The 22,698-nt window shown below is 47.6% G+C and overlaps 1 protein-coding gene across 2 annotated transcripts in view; it reads left to right on the top strand.

Moving 5' to 3' along the window:
- LOC130374577 (utrophin-like) overlaps positions 1-21,548 on the top strand; it is a 69,616-nt gene extending 48,068 nt beyond the window's left edge. The window contains exons 17-25 of one of the 2 annotated variants that reach the window (XM_056581412.1): positions 1,301-1,339; positions 1,939-2,004; positions 3,674-3,739; positions 10,497-10,661; positions 11,187-11,436; positions 15,390-15,465; positions 16,221-16,304; positions 17,493-17,518; positions 20,188-21,548. In XM_056581412.1, the coding sequence (XP_056437387.1) occupies positions 1,301-1,339; positions 1,939-2,004; positions 3,674-3,739; positions 10,497-10,661; positions 11,187-11,436; positions 15,390-15,465; positions 16,221-16,304; positions 17,493-17,518; positions 20,188-20,196 (781 nt within the window). In that variant the 3' untranslated portion in view covers positions 20,197-21,548. The remainder of the gene's footprint in view (positions 1-1,300; positions 1,340-1,938; positions 2,005-3,673; positions 3,740-10,496; positions 10,662-11,186; positions 11,437-15,389; positions 15,466-16,220; positions 16,305-17,492; positions 17,519-20,187) is intronic. The other variant, XM_056581413.1, reaches the window with a different exon arrangement.
- The last annotated feature ends 1,150 nt before the right edge of the window (positions 21,549-22,698 follow it).

The raw sequence follows: 22,698 nt of genomic DNA, 5'->3' as shown, positions 1-22,698 counted from the left end.
CCAATCTCTCGACCCCCATCCAAATTGTTGAGCCATGATCTTACCGGCTCCAACTGTTCTACCCCCCCCCCACAAATCTCCACTCAGGAAAATAATGAGTTTTCGGTTCCTATATTTAGTCTTCTATTCACCAATTAAGAAATGCTTCTCATCAAATGTCATTGAATATCAAAGGGAAACAGCCAATGCTATATGCAATGCTTCATAACAAAACCAATAATTTAGTCGTAAAAGCTTTCCACCACTTTGAATTCCATCCCCAGTCGCTCGTCTGACCACCCATGCGTCACTGATGTGTTTTTCTTTGTTTTCTAAGCACTGGTTGGAGTAACCTTTAAGTCTAACACTTCGGCCGTCTCTTATACCCGATACAGCGTCTGTTCTCATGCCCCCTTGTTGTTTGATAACTCCTTCGTAAAAGACGGATCGAGTCCTTTTCCTCTGCGGGAGGTTGGACCTGCCGCTCGGTTGTTTGCAGAGTGCTGGGGTGTACCTCAAGTGTGGCTAGCAGTGGTCACAGATAAGTGACTCACTTATAGGCCTTTCACACATGCACCGAATGTCTAAAACTCTCTCTGCAATCCCCGGTGGGGGACATATGTGTGAACAGAAATGTCTGAATCACCCAGGCCCAAGGTCTAAGGTCCTGTTGCTGACGTGTTGATGACGTTTCTATCATGCGACTGGCCTGTAACCAGGAGACACTTCTCTCCTGTATTTTTGCGTTCCAACCTCTTTCTGCTTTCCACTCTTCTGTTGATATTGCGGATCCGTCTTAATAAATGCAGTGTTGATGTCACCACCATTTTCAACGTGTTGTAAACAAAACACTTCGACTTCTGTTGCGTACTATTTGCGTACCTCCTACACACACTGCCTAGGCCACCACCTAAAGTATACAGAGCATCTCCGATATGTGTGAACACGGCTGATGTGGCTTGTCTCCTGTTGTGTGTTGCATGTGTGAAAGGGCGACTCCTAGTCATCTCCAGACCGGAGTGTGAAATAACTATTGGTGACTCACACTCCCTCTGATCAGATCCTACTGACTGTCCCCTCTGTGGATGTATTCTTCAGTATGACTTGCGGTAACCATACCTCCGGCAGACTCCACCTTTTCCATGTGTTGTCTGCGGAACGGTGAGGGGACTGTGACTTGCCCTCGTCCTCTCCCCTCATGCCCCCACTGTTCTAGCACACTCGTGATCCCGATAAAAAATGTACTGTGCTACCTTTCCCCCCCTCCCTCCCTTCCTCCCTACCTCCCCTTCCCTCCCTCTCCCTATCTCTTCTCTTACAGTCCTGTCACCCTCATCAGCATGTGTCCGGAGCAGTACGAGTGAGTATCGCCAGTGGGACACCGGGGTCGCAGACACCGACCCCCTCCCTCCCCCCGCCAACCCCCCCCCCCCCCCCCCACTATCCTAATCCCATCCTGACCGGGATGCCTCCCCCCCCTCCTGCATCCAATCTCACACGACCGGTTCCCGATTGCATGACGGCACGCATCATCAATGCCCATGCACGTCTAATTCTGCATGCCCGCCTGCCACGATCGACCGGCCGAGAGCGCGACCCACCACCCCTCCCAGCATCCTCTTCTGCAACCACTAACGCTTCTTTCTCTCCGCCCCCCCCCCCACCCCCCACCACCACGACCACCACCACCACCAGTATCCAGCTCCCGTTTGGATAGCACGTAGCCCACCAAGTAGCTCTCTAGATCACTCCCCTGCTTTGTTCTCCACGGTTGTCCACCATAGGCACCTCCTCCAGATTGTTGCGTGTATCATTTGTTTGTTTCCAGGGGGCTTACGCTGCACAGGGGCCACGCATAGCGTGCGTGGATCACGTCGAGCCCACCCGTGTGTTTGTTCGTGCATGGCCATTTGCTCACACATATCCATTGCACCCCTTCCTCCCATGTCATTCTCACAGGCTGTCCCAGTCACCGCAGCTCTCTCATGACGACACCCATTCCAGGATAGAGCAGTATGCCAGCAGGTAGGCCTCGTTCCAACCGACCACCACCACCACCACCACCCGTTCATCCTCTCACCTCCTCAGGGTAGCCGCCTTGTTAAGTGTCGGGGCAGATGTTGTTGTAAATGCTCGCTCAAGCACAAGCACTGCCCGCTCCTTTTCGCCTGATTGAGGACGTAAGTCCCATCACCAGGGTTCATCATCGGGGCATTGATTCATCGGATAATTACACACAACGTTTCGGTGCTCGTGGAGAATTTGCCAAACACGATCGTGTCTTTGGGGAATATGTTTGAATAATATTTACACCGAGCCTTTGAAGTTAGAGGGCGACGGAATCAATCACAGATATTCTTTCGACGCACTTAGGGGGGAGGGGGTTGATTCACACATCATGACCAAAATAATTCCCACAAAAGGCGTGCTGGCTGCCAGGGCCCGGCGGCCATGCCAGCCCGCTCTCTTAATATATTGCCCTCGCCCACCATCTTGGCTGGGGACTCCTGGCTATGGTAGCTGGGATTAAAGTGGCTGTAGATCTTCCCAATGGCCAGCTCTATTCAGGGCCATCATACATTCTGGTCACACGCTTTGCTTATTTGTCACCGACGGCTGCATCAGTTTTTTGTCTGTGTACGCGCTCGCAGAAAACCTTTTGGTAGTCTTCATTCTGTCCTTGTACGGTGCATCTGGCCTATAACCTCCCTGTAATAACGCATCATTAACCTTCTGTCTGGATCCCTTCCTTGACACCAACCCGCATCAACAGGGCAATTTGAACAAATGCATGATCACGCGCACGCTCACACGCACCCACTCCAGAACAATCACACACAAATTGCGACCTGCCGCATCTCCATACAACAAGGGTTAGTGCAGCTCTTTCAGGACGTGCACATGAATAGCCTCGCTGCATGCTAAGGCGGTCCGGCTCGTTGTTAAGATCATGTTCCCTAATCTGCCCAGCGAGCCGGCTACAGCGAGCCTATTACAGAGCTCAGTACACACTGGCTTTGATCTGCGGGGCCAATCTAATTAGTAGTCCTGCTTTGTCTGGATCCATGTCTGAACCCCGCGCCCGCCACCAAGCGTGGCCCCGCGTCGGGCCACGCTGTGGGCCACCGAGGGGAGGGGCCTGGAGGGACACTCGTACACACATTTCAGATGGATGGTTTGGGTATCATCTATGATGTGGTTTTATCTTTGTCGTGTGTATGTTTTATGTTTTTATCTATGTATATAAGGCTGGCATATATATATATATGTATATAATATATATAGAATATATATATATATAGTTAAAATGTCTATCACCCTAAACATGTATCTAATAAGTTTAAAATAACACTTAAGCCACATTGTATTTGGTCACTTAATCATCATCAATTGGGCGGAGGACTTTATTGTCAACAGAATTTTCGACAGAATTTCAATTCAGACGAGATGGGTTTGGTGACCTTAAGAATGAAGTTTGGGAACACAGGCTAATGGATTGATGAAGTGATTACCATGCCGCCACGTTCCCACCTCATTGTATCCTAACAAGCTTATGACACAGCGCCGTTGGAGTCTAATACATATCAGGCTCTATATAACGGGCCTAGTCTTATCTGATAAAACATGACGATGATGAGGATGATGGTGCCGGTGGTTCTGTTCATGATGATGATGATGATGCTGTTCCTCACAGATTGGCCCAGATGGAGCGCTCCAACGGCTCTTTGCCAACTGACAGCAGCTCAGCGACAGGAAGCATGTGAGTGACACCTCTTTTAAATACAACCTTGTCATAACGACAAGCTTTTTGGTGTTTCGTTGTTTTTTCCTCGCCTCTAAATGTAGGAACAGGCTTTGTTTGTGTTTGCTCTGTTTGTTGGTGCTCCTAAAACAACATCAGAAGTTGGCTTTTTTAACATTTCCTGACAAGAATTGAGAGAGGTGATGAAGAGGTTTTGCAACCTACAATGCACTAGCTGTGATAGCAAAGACTTATCTTCAAAATACCCATTGAGGAGATTGGCTCAAGAGCTGAAGTGTAGAGTGTGCGTGCGTGCGTGCGTGCGTGCATGCGTGAGGCGTGTGCATGTATGGGCGTGTGCGTGCATGCTGGTGCTGCATGCTTTTGTCGACTTCATTCTTCAAGGGCATGGTAAGTCTTTTTCTCCCAACTGAGATGCTATCATGAGAATGAGTTCTTGAGATTTAGGAACAGATTGCACGTTTTGAGGTCACAAACACACACACACACACTTGCACGCAGACTTAAACACATGGAGACATATAAAACTAATCTTCTATTTGGAGGAGCTTGTTTTCAAATGTCAGCCTTCTTTTGTAGCGGAACCGGTCAATGATTTCACGTGTGAATCCTCATCATTTTTACTTAGTTCGAGTGTGGCCCGTGTTTGAAACTGGCTTTACAGAGCCTGGAGAAGATTTACGATACTCTTCATCGAAAGCGATCCATAGTGACTTACAGTGAAGCCTCGTTTGAGGATGTGTAACTTGGGGATTAAACCTAGCTTTCAGCCGAGAGTCAACAACCAATCCATCACCCTATCCTGCCATCATAAAATGTTGACCTCAATTAAACCAACAACCTCTGTTCACATGTTTCTGTGACTATCCTTATTCAAACTGTTGCTTTTGATTTCCCCACACAACCTTTTGGTTTGATCTTACTCATAAAAAGCTATAGTTTCATACCCTGGCTAATATCAAACTGTAAACACAAAACTTCTAAAAATGTGCCGGCAGATGGCAAGGCGGCCAGACGGAGTGAGTTTCAAAGAGTATGATTCCCTCAAAACTTTTGTTTAAGTCACCCATTATCTCCGCCTCCCCCCCTCCTTGTTTGTGTTGCTCAAAGAGGAGCCATTATCTTAGAGAGCTTTCCCGCTACGCCGGCTCAGATACAGGAGAACGGAGCCGTAATGAGGTGAGCACGCCGGTCCTTTGATGAGGACTAATGGGCGAGATAGCAGAGAGAACAGAAACAAGGAGGAAGAAGGCACGTTAACCCAGCCGGCCGTCCTTCCAAACGTCCCTTTTCACACGGCGCACACATTACATTTGCCAAGATGGGTTCTAGTTGTCGTGGCGAACGCCAAATGTCAGCACGCATCGTTTGGACAAAGGTGCACGTCTCCTTTGTCTCCGTGTTAGTGGTATGTTAGGGAAACATACCACTAACAGGCATGCACACATAGATATTTGTCGCCATTTTTTTGAGACCAAAGTGGGCCACCCCTGCGCCTGGGTCACTGTGTTCGATCTGTTGTCTGTAGTCTTATTCAACGTACTGCTGAACCGGTGTCTGAGGCACGCCGCCAACCCGCGGACACGCGTGCACACCAGGCGAAGGGAGGTTACCACCCCCTCTTGAAATGATGAAACACGTGTGATGTAACGTGGCAGACTTTATTTCGGAGCACTCTTTTTTTTGCCAATTACATGCGTGTTTGATTTTCATGTTGTTGTTTTGCCTCCTGATCCGTTAAGCCTGCAAACTCTCATTTGCCGGTTCTGCAGATGCACCGATACAGTGTGGGTGTTTATTTTCTGTAGAGTTCTTGGAGCTAAGAAATACGTGACAAGGCCACACAAATTAGAAGAAATTAATAGCGTCTATTATTCACTCTTTTATTATTATATTTTCGGGTGGCAAAAGAAACGCAGGGATTTGATCAAGGCTCCGTGAAATCACATAGGATCCTTCGTTCTTCTCCTTCATTCATTTCAGCGGCAATCTCTCCGTTTCCACCCGATCCCTCTGCGATGGCCTCCTTTCAGTCCTCCTTTCAGTTCTCTCTTTCATTTGTCGTGTCCTCTCTCTACCTCTGCTCTCATTACTTTCTCTTTCATGTCCCCCCCCCTCTCTCTCTTTCCCCTCTCCTACTGCATTCTTCTGTCTCTTTCTTCTCCCTCCTCCCCTTTCATCAGCTGCTAATTGTAGTCTAATCAGGTTTCACCATAGCAGGGGTGCAGCTTTCAATTCATTTGGGCAAATTTTGCCATTTATTATGTCCCAGGGGGTATATGAAAAACAACAAAGCTGCATTTTTCTGACACTGAATAAAAAACACCCTCCAAAATGGCAGAGGCAGGGAAATGTTTCACCTTGATCAGAGCCTATAGCCTTAATGGGACGTCTGCCATCTTTCTGAGGTCAGGCGGCTGTAGAGATTCAGGTTATCTATTGTAAAACTTCCCTAAGCCCAGACTTTTGAGTTAAAAGGAGATTTAATGTTCCGGGGCTTCCAAGTCAGCAGGTTTCTCCCTCTGCCTCTTCCTCCCAGTGAGCAAGGTGAGCGTTATTAAACTGCAAACGGGCGTTCAACCATTCGCTCAATTGAATAGGCTTTGGGATGTCACATCAAGTTCAGGATTTTGGGCTTTTAAAATGACATCATCTGTGGGGAGAAAATCAATGATACCAATTTGAGGGGTTTTTTTTGGTTGTTTTTTGTTCAACGCTCTCTGCATGTTAGACCAACCTGCTCTTGCTGTTACTACCCATAGTCAAAATATCGTGTATCATTTATTGGAAATTTAAGTCAGTGTTGCATTGCAATTGAATACCATTACCTATTATTTGTAAGGATTTTTTCCTGCCCTAAAATGTATTGATCAACTTATATTCGGTCCTTTTTCCTAATCCATACACTATGTACACTAAATAAAACATTTCCCTCTCTGAACGACCCAACGTACACATTGATTCAGCGTTCCCTATAAAACGTCTTCCCTTATGAAGGATTTCTAGGGGCAATATTTATCACGACTGTGAACCCCACTAGATATACTGACGAGAAATAGGGCAGTACTTTCTCGCAGAAGATCTAACAGCCGAGTTTTTCCAGATGGCCAAAAAAGTTATCCAAACTGCGAATAAGTTCCTGTCTGGTCCAGAGTAATGATGACAGGAACATTAGATGATGATGAACGTGCCATGCTGGTCTGTAGGGTTAAGGCTTAGTTGTTAGTCAACGTTGACGCAACGAAAGGGGTTTGCAGACCCAATACGTCCTTAAGGACCTTCCTTGCGTCCTACGCAAGGGCCTGACGTGCGCCCTTGCATAGAAGCAGCAAGGGCTGTGAGTGGTCCGCTCACTAAAATCCGGCGCAGAACAAAACGGGTACATGAATGTGTTAAAGGGTCTGCGTGGTCATTGCGTTGCGTCGACGTGGAACCATAACTGTGCCTATAGAGTTATGTCCAGAAGTCTCTCTGCCAGCAGCAATGTGCCAAAAAACAGGAATTAATGGCTCTTAATGCACAGTTCCTTTATTTCATGTTCCAAGAGATAAAGGTGATCCTTTGGTGTTAGAGCTCATGCATTAGTAACCTATCCAATCCCCACTTTCCATTAAGGGCACTTTCGCCAGTAAGATGAGTTATGCAGCCACCACTTTAAAGTAGCCTACAGTGAAGGAAGAAACTTTTTGCCAGGCAATAAAATAAAGAAAAGTAATGGTTTATAAAACAGCAGGGCTATTTAGGTGCTGGCTAACCCGCCAACAGGATCTGGTCATGAGGTGAAGCCTCCTCCAGTTTTCTTCTTTGCAGAATAAAAGAGAGGAATAAAACAGTTTTCACTATTCTTCACTCCTCAACTCCCTCTGGCCCTCACCAGATATCCCATCCTCATTTCTCCTTTCTCTCCAGGAAAGTCGCTTCTGATTACGCTACTGCCCCTTTCCCTGTTCAATCCGCCTCTCTTTCATCTCGTTCGCAGCCTGTCTCGCTTTTTATTTTCCCCCAACCTCCTTTTTTCTTTTCCCCAATCGTTTTTTTTCTTTCCTCCCCTCCTGCTCATTGCGACGGACCATGTGGTTCAGCCAGGGCGGACCATGGCACTTTGTGTAAGGTGGGACCTGCTGGTTGATTGGTCGGTGCCCTAGTCCACCTCTTCCACACCATAGCACGCTAATAGCCTCGCCACAGTTAGCCACGGTGCATGCTCTCCTTCCCCACGCGTTCCCAGACCGGCCTTCCCTTCCCTCGCCTTTGTCGCGGCCACGCACACTTTTCGATTCTCGTATTTCTTCATATGGATTCTTTCACACATCTATGGTCTCTATGGAAGCACACCAACACACACACACACACACACACACACACACACACACACACACACACACACACACACACACACACACACACACACACATAATGTGTGTGTGTGACGAATGTCCCCTCTGCCTCCGTCCTCTGTGGTCTCCACCCTCCTCCTTGCCCCATTGCCCCATCGTCCCGGGACGTCCTGTCACCAGGGCAGATGGTAATGGGTCTCTGCCCCTCTTGTTGGGACGACTGGGCCAACCTGGCCAATCACACCCTTGGGAATATCCTGGTTAGGAATGGAAACACTGTTGGACATCTGTGCGGACCCTGTCGATACAGAGCAAGGCTTCATGTTTGTGTTCTTTTTACAATTGTTGAAGTCTATAAATGTATATATCACGTTTCCATGGTGATGTATTTCATTTATTTGAGTCTGAAGTGAGTGCTACCATTTTTCCAGTGGGCACATTGGCGACTAGCAGGCAAGTCACAAAAGGCAAGATTGATCGACTCAATGGAAAGTTTGCGACTTACTTAAAAGGTGGAGAAAGGTGCTACAATTGCCACAGCAGGAATTTGGTTGAAGAAGAAAAAACTTTACAGGGAATAAAAAAAAGTTTTTTATCACGATCGACATGCTTCATGCTACCGTAGCGCCACTATGCTAGAAGGAAATTCTAGATATCTGCGGAAGCTTCCAAATATTAATTCAAATACAACCTTGTCATAACGACAAGCTTTTTGGTGTCATTCAAATGATGGTTGTGATCGTGTAATTGTGTCCTTTACTTCCTCCGTTTATCTCAAGATGATGCTATAACTCTAGACGTTGAAATGTCATGGTAGTTTCCTGTTCAAGTGCAATTGTCATGGTCGTTTTGTGTTCATGTGTAATTGACATGGTAGTTTCGTGTTCATGTTTAAATGACATGGTTGTTTCATGTTCATGTTCAAATGACATGGTAGTTTCCTGTTCATGTGTAAATGACATGGTAGTTTCATGTTCATGTTCAAATGACATGGTCGTTTCCTGTTCATGTGTAACTGACATGCTAGTTCCCATAAATAATGTTAAAATCAATGGACTTCTCTACAGTTTCAAATCAAGGTAAAAAATTGTTGTCCATTGCATTCATTTTATTTGTGTGATTTTCTCATATGCCCCATCTCTATCAAACAGTAGACGCCAGAGACTGCGGTGAATTAGAATGAGTTTCATGAACAGAACAGAATGGACATTTCTTTGGTGATGAAAAGCCGAAGTTGTGGCTGGCTGGCATCAAACTTTCAGCTTTTCAGCTGCGTGTAGATCTGTGCTCGTGTGCGTCTGGGTTTGTGTGTATGCACAACATTGACGGGCCTACTTTTGCACCTCCTGCCATTCTCTGTCAGATCACCCAGATCTCTCACACACACACACACACACACACACACACACACACACACACACACACACACACACACACACACACACACACACCTGAGGCAAACGCTCTTCCCTCCCTCTGTTTTACTCTGTCAAGTTCTTCACCCAGACCCCCAGCCTGCCCCCCCCCCCCTTCACTTATCAGATAGCCGAGGCTGACAGATCTCAGCTGCGCCGCAGTACTGCTGGAAGTCACTGTGGCGTAGCCGGCTTACCATAGCTTAAGATCTTCTGCAGCATCTGGACCACCCAAATCCCTCTAATGGATCGCAACGCCGTCGCCGCCCCCACGTTTCCTCGCCCCTAATCCTGCACTCCGGCGCTCTCCCTCCCCCTTCTCTCTCTTTTGTGGAGGGCTCTTGGGACAAGTTCATCAATTAACAGCGAAGAGAGCTGTTGTTGTGACGACGGTTCGATATCCGATGTCTCCTGAGAGGAGACGTATAGCCATGGCGACCTGTCACCTGGTCGTCATTATCGACTGTAGATGCTGGCGAAGGCCTGATTTCCTCTCGGGGGCGGGATTCTTGACCTAGTGTAGACACGTATACCGTCTTTCTAATGGCTTCTGCTTCCGCTACATCTTGAAAGAAGTCATTGAGTTGTATGCACTCTTTATTCTATTTATTTATTAGTTGTTCACAGAGTTTCTGTGGCTGCCTCTTGCGTTTTCTCTCTATTCACAAATAATGAATGTAAAAGCTTCCTGGGACTCGGTCCATTGTAGTGGATAGTGCGGTGGCTCTATTGGTCGACAGCCCAAAGACAACGGGTTGGATCTCCCCCAGTGTAGGCCTACCTGAAGGCAGGTAGGCCTACCTCGATGAGCATTATGCTTCACCCCCGCCGGGCCCTTCCTGGCACCTACCTGAGAACAATAAACAACCAGAATGCTTATTCTTTTGCCCATTGTTCATGTCGTGTCATCACATTGTGTGACGGAATTCTTTGCAATGTTTGTTTCTTTAGAATCTTTACTTATTTATCTGGTTCCCCCCCTCCCCACCCTGCCCTCCCCAGGGATGACGAGCACGCCCTGATCCTGCAGTACTGCCAGACCCTGGGCGGGGAGGGGGGCTCCCCCAGCAGCCAGCCCCAGAGCCCCGCCCAGATCCTGCAGGCGGTGGAGCGGGAGGAGCGGGGGGAGCTGGGGCGCGTCATCGCCAGGCTGGAGGAGGACCAGAGGTAGGCCGGAGACGCTCACTGGACCCCATGCCGAGTCCTCCTGTTTGAACGCAAAGAAATGCTTAGAAGTACCTCCCTGTCTTTGTTGCTCGCCCGCTGGTATCGTGCGTCTCTCTCTCTCTCTCTCTCTCTCTCTCTCTCTCTCTCTCTCTCTCTCTCTCTCTCTCTCTCTCTCTCTCTCTCTCTCTCTCTCTCTCTCTCTCTCTCTCTCTCTCTCTCTCTCTCTCGCCCACACGGTGCGTCTATGCCTCTATTTTTAAATTGATTGTGGGCGAGGACACCTTAATGAGGACACCGGGTGTTGGGGAGGTGTTTTGTTCCACTGAGGAAGCTAGGATAGTGCTTAATTTTTTATTCTGAGTGTGTATATTTGTCTCAGTCTGTGTGGGTGATTGTGTCAACCAGGTTTATTATATCACATCTTCTGGGTCCATGTATCTATCAACCCATAATTGGAAATTGACTTGCTGAAATGAGAACGATTTCAGTGTGTCTTTGGCGATCTCCCCGCCCCGCCCCGTCCAGGACCCTGCAGAGGGAGTACGAGCAGCTGAAGGAGCAGCACGGCGGGCAGCGGGGCCCGGCCCCCGGGGGCCACTGGGACCCCGACAGCCCCCCCGCCCCGGGCCCCCCCGGGGAGGCGGACCTGCTGGCGGAGGCCAAGCTGCTCCGTCAGCACAAGGGCCGGCTGGAGGCCCGCATGCACATCCTGGAGGAGCACAACAAACAGCTGGAGTCCCAGCTGCACCGCCTGAGACAGCTGCTGCACCACCCGGTAACCACGACTACACCCGCTGACACGACCGCACCACCCACTGACACTACCGCACCACCCACTGACACTACCGCACCACCCGCTGACACTACCGCACCACCCACTGACACGACCGCACCACCACCCACTGACACCACCCACTGACACTACCGCACCACCCACTGACACTACCGCACCACCACCCACTGACACTACAGCACCACCCACTGACACTACCGCACCACCACCCACTGACACTACCGCACCACCACCCACTGACACTACAGCACCACCCACTGACACTACAGCACCACCACCCACTGACACGACCCCACCACCACCCACTGACACTACGGCACCACCCACTGACACTACAGCACCACCACCCACTGACACTACTGCACCACCACCCACTGACACTACCGCACCACCACCCACTGACACTACAGCACCACCACCCACTGACACTACAGCACCACCACCCACTGACACTACAGCACCACCACCCACTGACACTACCGCACCACCACTGACACTACCGCACCACCACCCACTGACACTACAGCACCACCACCCACTGACACTACAGCACCACCACCCACTGACACTACAGCACCACCCGCTGACACTACCGCACCACCACCCACTGACACTACAGCACCACCCACTGACACTACCGCACCACCACCCACTGACACTACAGCACCACCACCCACTGACACTACCGCACCACCCACTGACACTACTGCACCACCCACTGACACTACCGCACCACCCACTGACACTACCGCACCACCACCCACTGACACTACAGCACCACCCACTGACACTACTGCACCACCCACTGACACTACTGCACCACCCACTGACACTACTGCACCAGTATCTGAACCAGTTCACACCACTACTGCACCAGTAGCTAAACCAGTTACACCACTACTGCACCAGTATCTGAACCAGTTCACACCACTACTGCACCAGTATCTGAACCAGTTACACCACTACTGCACCAGTATCTGAACCAGTTACACCACTACTGCACCAGTATCTGAACCAGTTAACACCACTACTGCACCAGTATCTGAACCAGTTCACACCACTACTGCACCAGTATCTGAACCAGTTACACCACTACTGCACCAGTATCTGAACCAGTTAACACCACTACTGCACCAGTATCTGAACCAGTTACACCACCACTGCAGCAGTAGCGCCCGGTCCCTCGCCTGCGGGCAGAGGGAGTGAAACACTGCTTAGGTTTCTTCCGTTTATTATGCCGGCTTTTATAATGCCATGGCATTCCCTTCCTGACACCAGGAGTGTGCACACATCATTTCCCTCCGTATAAGGTTTGAGGAGTTATGAGTCATTTGATTTGTATTTGAGACCTCCATGGACAGAGTTTTATTCATGAGCTGTGCAAATATACCGTTGATTTGGGTTATAGGAATAGATTATTAAATGTGCTCTGGAATGAGCTTCAAGATTTAGTGGCCCCGGAGTCGTGTTGGAAACGGGAAGGAGAGAGACGGATAGGGTACGTTGGAATCAAAAAAACGGGATCAGGAAATGAAACCCTATGCTCCTTAAAACGAAACAACGTCAGCACAGAAATACACACCGCCACGCGAGACTCATTAGATATTAAATGATGAATGAATTACAGATCAATAACCGCTCAATATGTAGAAGGTGTACGTGTGTGTGCAGTCACCAACACAAAAGGTAATTTTTCACTCTTTGCATTCACATCCCTTAATTGAATTACCCTCGTATAACGAAACACTAAACTCAGATTAGCTCCTAATCACGTCGGATCCAATCTATCCGGCGGCCCCTTCTCCCCCTCCCCTCGACGTGTTTACGCCCTAATCGTTCTCTACGGCCGCTCAGAGCGCATTGCCCTCAACGCCGAATAAATCTCGGGACAGCCAATCAGAATAAGCAAACCAAGGGCTGGGTGGCGTTGGGTTGCCGGGGAGATCCGGCCGGGGTCCCAGAGTGTGTTCTCGCCTCGCCTGCCTTATGTAAGTGCGGGTTGATTAACATGCGGGACACGGTTCAGCTTTGGTTCCGAGTGATCTGCCTCTGCCAGTCGCAAGACAAGTTCAGAAAGTTCAGAGGAAAGGGAAGTGTGTTCCCCGCTATCGCTGGGATTTCCTCCATCAGGAGGCGATGCTGGATAGTTATTGGAGGTGCATTTAGCGTAAGGGGGGGTGGGAGTTGGCCAGGTTTGAGAGTGTCGATGAGAGTGCTGGGCCGACAGCATGTCTAGTTTTTTAACTTCAAAGAAATATATACAGGCTCCCTTTTCCAGAGGCCGTGGGACACTCTTTGGCTCTGCGCTGGAGAGAATCTGTCATTTTTATCACTATGATAAACGTTCAATTGATTCTTCCGTGTGGCATATTGGTAAAGGAAGGAGTGAAAAAGGGTGGATAAAGTAAACACGCATATATCCCCACGGATGTCCCCAGGCTCGGCAACATTTATGTCTAACCCTCACTGACACTTCTCTGTGAGCCGGCCTCTTCTCGAACCGAGCAGCAAAATAAGAACGGTGCTATGGTTCAGCGCGACATATTTAATTCACACTCCCAGAGGCGTTCTGGAGGCCTTGACCTGGGCTATTCTGAGACTGGGGAGGAGGACACTATGGCTCCGCGTTAGCCTTAGCCTTTACTAGGTGGGGGGTTGGAGAACTAGGAGGCAGATGGATGGATGGAGCAATTGAAAGAGTTTCTTTTTAACAAGGGAGGCGAGGGAGCGAAGAGGGGCACGGAGGAGGAGGAGGGAGAGAGGGAGGGAGGGAGAGAGAGAGAGAGAGAGAGAGAGAGAGAGAGAGAGAGAGAGAGAGAGAGAGAGAGAGAGAGGGAGAGGGAGAGGGAGAGAGAGGGAGAGGGAGGGAGGGAGGGAGAGAGGGAGGGAGGGAGAGAGGGAGGGAGGGAGGGAGAGAGGGAGAGAGAGAGAATTGATTTGGTGTCCCTCAGTCTGCTGAAGGCCTTACCATGAGAGTATTGCAGGGAATGCCAGCGTGGTGCCACATCGCACACAGTGGAATGCTTATGGAAAACAGGTGGACGAGCGCTGGGCGGAGATGTTTCTCCCTGCCTCATTTCAGAGGCAGGGAGATTATATAAAAATATAGGTCAAATTTGTCCGTTTGGAGTTGTCTTGTCAATACGTTAACCTACATATTATTTATTTATTTATTTCAACCGCAACCCGCCCGCAATTCTTCCCAGTAGGCTATTACGTCTTTTCAAGCAATCCACCCAACCCGTGGATGATCCACGGTGTGTATGACCGCCAGCCGCGCATCTCTACTAGTCTTGACTTTAATAGTTAGTAAACACTGCCTGTGAGCTACAGCTGTTCGCGGGATTCCCTCGCACAACAGGTGCCGGGGTTCCCTCCACGTTAACAATGGATACAATTTATTTATATTTTTTTTATTTATTTTTTGGAAACTATCATGGCCGAAATTAGACTATGGTGGTGTGCCATAGTCTCGTCAATGTGTGGGAAACACTGGTTCCATAGGTTGATGGGGCATACAGTGTTGTTAAAGAGACAGTCAGATGAACCACCTTATTGATTTATCATTTTTCTGACATGACGTATTCTGTGTTTGTCGGATGCCTCTTGCGTGTGTTTATTTAAGAAGTCCACCTCAAATAACGACAGTATGATTTTGTCCTCCCAATAGATACTTTGAGTCGGACGCATAAGAGTCAGGGTTTCACTTAATCCTGTTTAATTTCCTTGACAGGAGCGTCAAGGAAATGACAATAATGTATTTGTTCACCTTTTATTGGATTGTAAAACAAGAAACGAACTCTAAACCGAAAATCTCTCTCTCTCTCTCTCTCTCTCTCTCTCTCTCTCTCTCTCTCTCTCTCTCTCTCTCTCTCTCTCTCTCTCTCTCTCTCTCTCTCTCTCTCTCTCTCTCTCTCTCTCTCTCTCTCTCTCAGCCCGAGGGAGACTCGAGGGTGAATGGGGTCTCTTCTCCCAGTGTACAGGACCGAGGACAACTTAATGAAAACTCAGGTAAGCAGATTCACACATATTGCTGCAGTCCCAGGCAAATATTGTTTTGCCACGCCTTGAACCGCCCTTCTGCTTGTAAACAAACACTGCCCTAGAACATGCATTCCTCCCACCTATTATGCTTTTATGTGTTAGTATTAGATTTAATGATTTTACATTAATCCAGCCTTCGCCAAAGCCTTCAAATGTGTAAATTAATACTAATATCGCCTTCAGTGGTCATTATCTGGTCGGAAAAACACGCAATCATATCTCAATATGATTTATGTACAATATATTAAAGCAGTTGATTACAAATGATTCATGATGATGAAGTATTTCTGCAGCAGAGCAAAATAACCACCTCTAGCAGAAATAACTGCTACATGGACGATTACTGATACAATAATCGTCCATTGTACGTATGAGCGTGAACAATTATAAATTGTTTGGGAATTTTACCCAGTTTCCATTCTCAGATTGCTTGGCCGCATTACAGTAGCAGCTTTTCCTTTTCTTGCCATCAACACAAACGTGCTTTGTGTGAGTTCTCCAAAACCAATCTGCCTCTAGTTCTGATTCACATACAAGTGGTAGTCCATTCCTGTTGCTCGACCAACCAGGGGCCACCTGATGATCAGAAGACACTGTCTGTAGATGGTAAAGTGGTGTGTGTGTGTGTGTGTGTGTGTGTGTGTGTGTGTGTGTGTGTGTGTGTGTGTGTGTGTGTGTGTGTGTGTGTGTGTGTGTGTGTGTGTGTGTGTGTGTGTGCGCAGAAGAGCTTCTAGACCCCCAGGACAGCAGCTCTGACCTTGCGGAAGTGATGGAGCAGATAAACAACAGCTTCCCTGCATGCAGTCGTAAGTTTATGTTCCTCTTAAACAGCAGTTCCACAACCGACTTTACTTTTGTTAGCATACTTTGCATTAGCCCCTTAGCAGAGATAAGATATATGGTTAAGCCATCGGTCTCGGCAGTAGGTAAGGTAATGTCTGTTGTTTACTGATGAATACCCGGCAACCAATTGGCCAAATCTGACTAAAAGTTACAGCTCTATTTCTCTAAAAGGAATCTGGCCAAGAAATAATCCTTTTCCTCTAAGGCGCACTTTTGTTAATTTATTCTGGTTTAACTACTTAAGGTTTGTCTACAAGGTAGACGTGACCAGACCAATATTACCATAATGAATAAACAAGGTCAGAGGGAGAGGAGACCGGGGGGGCTGATGAAACGCTGTAGTAATCCATCAGTGGTCAAGTCTATCATTGAAGTATCCGTTTAATATCCACTGGCCCATAGCTGTCCCAGCATCGCACTAGCACCTTCCATACTCTCTTTATTACCACCCACAAACGCACACACACATACACACACCGTCCTTGTTCAGGTTTTAACTTTGTGAAAAGTGTGTGTTTGTGTGCCTTTCTTCAGAAATTGTATTATTTATAGATATTGATATGCTCATACAAACCACTGAAGCTATTTTTTGGTGAGATTTCCATGACAACAGCGATTGCGTCATTGTAACCGGCTCCACTGACAGATGCAAACATAAACATGAATGCCGCCGTCGGCCAATCAGAAGGCAGCCACTGCGTTGCCACCGTCACCATGGGAGTCGTGTCCCTGCCTCTTCATAATGTGGTTAAAAAAGAAAAGTGTTTATTTTTTTTTAATCGTTCTCATAGGCAGCCGAGCACGACATCCCAAAGGCTGTGTATTAAAATACATATTTCTGGTATAAGACCGCCTTTCACACCGCCTCACTAAATTTTGGGTTGCAATAAGTCAGGGATTTAGTCAAAAATCGATCATCTCGTGCCTGCTGCTGTCTAACAACCCAGCGTTAGGACTGAGTATAAATAGTGTAATGCTGCGTGCGTGCGTGCGTGCGTGCGTGCGTGCGTGCGTGCGTGCGTGCGTGCGTGCGTGCGTGCGTGCGTGCGTGCGTGCGGGCTAGTGGGCATGCGTTATCAGGTGGACAAAAACATATTTATCTTTTAATCCCTGAAATGGTAATATGTTTTTTGTTGTCTGCTGTTTTCCAGCCTCAAGCCTCTCCTCCAGACCACAGGTGAGATCACAGTCTTTCTCCGCCGTGTTCCGGTACAACCCACCATTTTGGGAAAGTACAGAAAAGTTTGCTTTCATTGTCACCGTCCCCTTCACTGCCGCGGCAGCCACCGTGTGAGGGCATTGTGAGCACCATGGTCGCCGTTCACTCAAAGTTACCTCAGCGACGAATCCAGAGGTCCAGAGGTCGGGGCCTCAGACTCAACCCTACCGTCAAACCGAGAGAAAAACCGAAGTCGAGGAGAGGAGATAAAGAGTTGAATACGGAGGTCCCTTCGGCAAGGCGAAAGGACCTCCATGCATGCTGCAGTTGAAGAGAAGAGAAAAGAGGAATGTTCCATTGTGATCCATTTCTTAACCAAAACTATCTGCGTTCAGTGGTTTGTCATGGTTCAGGTCGAGCAGCATTTTAGAGCTAATATTGTGATTTTATTCAATAGCAGAAAAATATTATTCATTCTTGAAGTCCCTTGACATATTTATTTCCAAGTTTTCAAACCAACGTTAAACCGGCACAACGTAACTTTTTCACTGCAGCCATCACTTTTGTTCAAAATGTGATTTTCTCTCATATTTCTCCACAGCCCCCCAATCGTGTTAGAGCGAGAAAGGATGCCCGGGTTCATCGTGTCGTGGGTGGGTGGGTGGGTTCTGAGCGCTAGAAACTCAAATAACACAACTGATGCCGAACTTTTGTACGTTTGAGCAAAAGTGATGGCTTAAGTGTTAAAGTTTGGGGCACAGTGCGTGTTTCAACAAAATGTCAAAACGGCACCTCAAAAGCTGGAGCAACGTATACCTGACAAAATCACTTATATTGTCATCTTTCTGCTGATGAACCTCCATTTGACCCTCGCAAAAGTACCAGAGACGCCTTTCGCTCTGCTTCACTTCACGGACGCCCTGCATGGCGGACGCCACGACCTCGCCACCACGGTCAACTCGCTGATTAATGGAGAACAAATTGACCTTAGACGGAACAAGATGATTTGAGTGGGCGGTTGGCGCAGGTCAACGGAGGCAGGTCAGCCGTCCGGTGACGTTTTCATTTCGTAAAGGTTTATCGACATCCTCAAACTCTTTGGATGGCAGCAAGGTGTTCCTCAGTTCATAATTGCCCATGTCAGGCAAATTCCAAGAACACACCCTTTCGCTTAGCAATAATACTCATAAACGTAACTAACCGAAAAAAAACGATCTTGTAACTATAGACACGGGCCCAATTTGCTGCTTGCATTTCCGCCCAAAAACATTTTTTTTGTTTACTTTCAGTTTGATTTGAATGAGGAAATATCTCTAATGATACTTATTAGTGGATACAAATGGATAATCCAGCAGCTCACGTACCACCCCCCCAAGAGGCTAACCACTGCTGCTGTCAGAAAGGAAAGCCACAGTTAATAGCAGCAGCCCCTCCTGTGCTGTTGTTGCCTTGTGAGAAGGAGATGGCTAATGGATCCCTAGGGACCACCATTATGTTTCATCTCCCCCGGCGCCGTCTGAGGGGTCAGGGGTCACGGAGTGGTGCAGAGTCGGCACGCTGTTGTTGTTTTTTTTTGCCACCTTTAATGCCACCGTAATTGTTTTGTGCACAGTCTGAGCCCTCCTTCCACTCAGCCCTCTCTGTTTAAAATGAGGTCCCCACAACCCACCAATAATAACTATTCTTTGCCTCTTTTTCTTTTTTTTTGGTTTACATATTTGCTCGTATTTATTGTTCATTTTGTGCCACTCTCTTCGCCGGTCTGTTTTTATAGTTTTCCCCCCGACAATTTGTCCACCTCCTCCTCACTCTTCCCTCCTCTTCATCCTTTGCACATCAGTTCCAGGAGAGTTATTGCAAACTTTGTGTAACCCTCCCTGGTCCTTATCTGACCGGTTCATATTCATATTCTGCCTGGTGGTGGAGAACGGGCTCCGGTTCCGTGTGGAGAAGCCAGAAACCTTCCAGTAGAACCAGGCCTGAATCCTCCGCTCCCACCTGCCTCTTTATCTCAACAGCGCTCTGCCAAAGGGGCTCGAACAGGCGCCCTGTATCCAAGGCAACTCAGCAAGCCTTCAAATAATATTTCTTTTTTGGGGGGGGGGGGGGTTTTCCCGAAAAGGCAAAATAACTGCTTTGAAAAACACAAGTTAAAAAAAGTATAAAAACGGATGTAGTTTCGTCTTAAGTTTAATTGATCTGTCCTCTTTCGCTCTGTGTTTTCTACTCCAAGTTCAAAAGTGCCATCCTCTAGTAAATTGTCCTTGTAACACCTTGGTCAAAATGGACCGCCTGCCAGCCAGTGTTATATTGAGTTTGAGGTTTTTTTGGGAACCAAATTGCTTGTGTGTGTGTGTGTGTGTGTGTGTGTGTGTGTGTGTGTGTGTGTGTGTGTGTGTGTGTGTGTGTGTGTGTGTGTGTGTGTGTGTGTGTGTGTGTGTGTGTGTGTGTGTGTGTGTGCACAAAATGCATTTCAAGCAATTGTGCCAACACATCCCCGCACACACATACACAAACACCTGCTCACACTCATGAAGAAACCTGCTCTAGATGAGGTGGGTGGGTGCATGCGGAGGCGCCCAGAATGAGCATGCAGAGCTGTGCTCTCTCTTTATCCAGGTATGTGTTTCCAGCTCCATTGTGTAGGCTGCTGATCCAATATCTCCCATTCTCTTTGTGCTTCACAGGTGATGTGAGGGCAGCCACCTAGAGGGGAGAGTATGTGCGTGCGTGCGTGCGCGCGCGCGCATGTGTGTAGTGTTTGTGTGTGTTGGCGAAAGGCGATTGAAGTGTGACTTTGGAAAAAGGCCGTAACTCTCCCGAACACGCCGGCCTCCTCTCCATCTCCGCGCCTCGGCTCCGTACTGAAGGAGTAGGTGGAGCTTCAGGCCCCGCCCCCACAAGCCCCGAGAACCAATACCAAGTTAGAGATTCTGCACCCAGAAACCCAAAGACACACAGGACCAGAGAACTGCTATCCCCTATGTTGTTGTGTACTATGCAATACTTGTACATTTGATAAAACTGTGGAGTGAACCTTAAGTTGGCCTAACATTTCTATGGGATTTGTACGCATATTCCGATGATATCCTAGGTTTGGGGTTTGTATAGAAAAATATGTTTATTTCTTTTTCTTGTTTTCACTGGGAATCAAATTGTTACATTGTCCATCTTTTTAATTCTGTGTGTTTGGCCTCCCCCCCTTCCGCCCCGCTTACCCATTACTGTCACACTGTTGAGGTTCATGTTCCAAGTTTGGGAGTACAATTCTTTATGACGAGTGAGACCAACCCTTCATTACAATCATGTATTTACCCTGTGTGAAGCTCCGCAAACTGTTTTCTCTATTTTATTTTTCTATGACTTGGGTATCGATGGCTGATCGTGGCGCATGTTGATGTCAGAGTTCCCCTTTAATTCCTCGGTGTGACCGTTGCTATCGCCATAGCGACCGCGATTTTGTTGAACTCGCACCCCTCCTGTGCCTATACAGTTGTCATTCCAAGTGTGGAAGACTTAGATGCTGACATTAAAGTGGGAATGTGTACAAAGTGAAGAGGTTTTATGGAAGAATATAGATTTAATTTGAACGTTAAATGTTGAAAAAGGGTTTTCAACCGGCCCCTAACTCACCATGTAGAGCAGTTTTATATGAAAATAAAATTACATAAAGTCTATGTTTGAAAAATCAGAACGAAAGCCATGATTGCCTTGCTACCTCAGAATCACTGACACAGTTTTGTCTGCGTGGTCCGTGACATAGTTTTCTTTGACCAACCAGCGCTAGACGCAGAACACCCCCCTCGCATTAGCATTCCAAGCTCGTGCTTACTGTATCGATGTACCCTGCAACAACAACAACATCGTTCGTTATTACTGTATCGCCACAATGGTTCGGTGGCCTGCTGAAGCTAACAACCCTTCATCCCGCGTGAGGAGTGACACATTTTTGGCGTTTTTAATTCCACTGGCAAATTAAGCACTGTATTCCTCACATTGTTGTGTCGTTGTGTTGTGCTACATGCTATCCTGTAAAAAAAAAAGAAAACGTGTGAGGTTTAACAACACTACTATGTCTTCTCCTCCGACCGTGGACAGAGGAACGAGGCGACGACGATGATGTTTATGATGAGTGTGTCGATGTGGTAGCGTTTATAATCTTGAACAAAAAGCGAACCATTGCAGAACTGTGTCGTTTTCGCCTGAGGTATGTAGAATAGATTCACCACACTACGTGTAATATGGCTACATTGTTTTATTCTGAATAAAATTTTTATAACAAGTTAATGGGTCCCTGGATATATTTGTTTAAAATTGTAACCAGATGTTCATGTGCAGAAAGTATTGGGTAAAATGTATTTTCCTGCTGTTTGTAAATCAAAATGTTGTAGTTCCATATTCAGAGAGGTTGCAGTCCTTTCTGATGGAACTCACAAAAAGCGTCGAGCTGCAAACTCAAATCTAACCCAAGCTACCCTGCCTGCCTGTTTGAATACGGCTCTGCTGAGCCAATCACACTGCAGGATATCATGAATAACGCAGCGGTGTTCTGCCCTTCCCCTCCTGTCCACGGACCATTAAATGCCCAGGAGGATTCCTATGCATTGAAATGCATACAAGCATTTCCTGTAAGCCTCGTTATTAACTGTACCGCACTGCAATGACTCCGCAGGGGGGGGGGGGGGGGGGGGGGGGGGGGGATCAATGCAGTGTTGGGCGGGCAGAGAGAGAAAACAACATGATCTCTAACTCGCTTGTTCCTTCTCCTTATCTTGGTGTTTAATTATGTAGGGCACTAATGGCTGGACACATGCAGCAAATTAGGCCTTGAACATCGGTGATATTGAAATCCTTGTGTGGTTGTCGTCACCCAGATGCCAGTTATGAACAAAGTGGTGATTGGAAAAGCACAAAATCGAATTTGTCCGAAGAGCCTGTCAGACGCTGGTCGGGTTTAATTATGCTTGAACAACACAATTGGACACATATGCTGTTTGCTGGATGTTCTCTTTGGATCCGTCTTCCAGCGGGGCTGGCCGCCCTCCAAACACTCCCCGTCTCTTTTTAATAGAGAGGTCTGGTGATAAATACCTACCGTCTTGAAAAGCTTTGCTTATTTTTTCCTTCTTGAATGCTCGGGCTGCTTGGAGATGAATGGACGCAGAGAGTTCACCTCTTAGTCATTCACCTCCTCAGCC

This window comes from Gadus chalcogrammus, chromosome 21 (genome assembly GCF_026213295.1).
Source record: "Gadus chalcogrammus isolate NIFS_2021 chromosome 21, NIFS_Gcha_1.0, whole genome shotgun sequence".
Taxonomy (NCBI): Eukaryota; Metazoa; Chordata; class Actinopteri; order Gadiformes; family Gadidae; genus Gadus; species Gadus chalcogrammus.
This window is presented reverse-complemented; position numbering and strand designations above follow the sequence as displayed.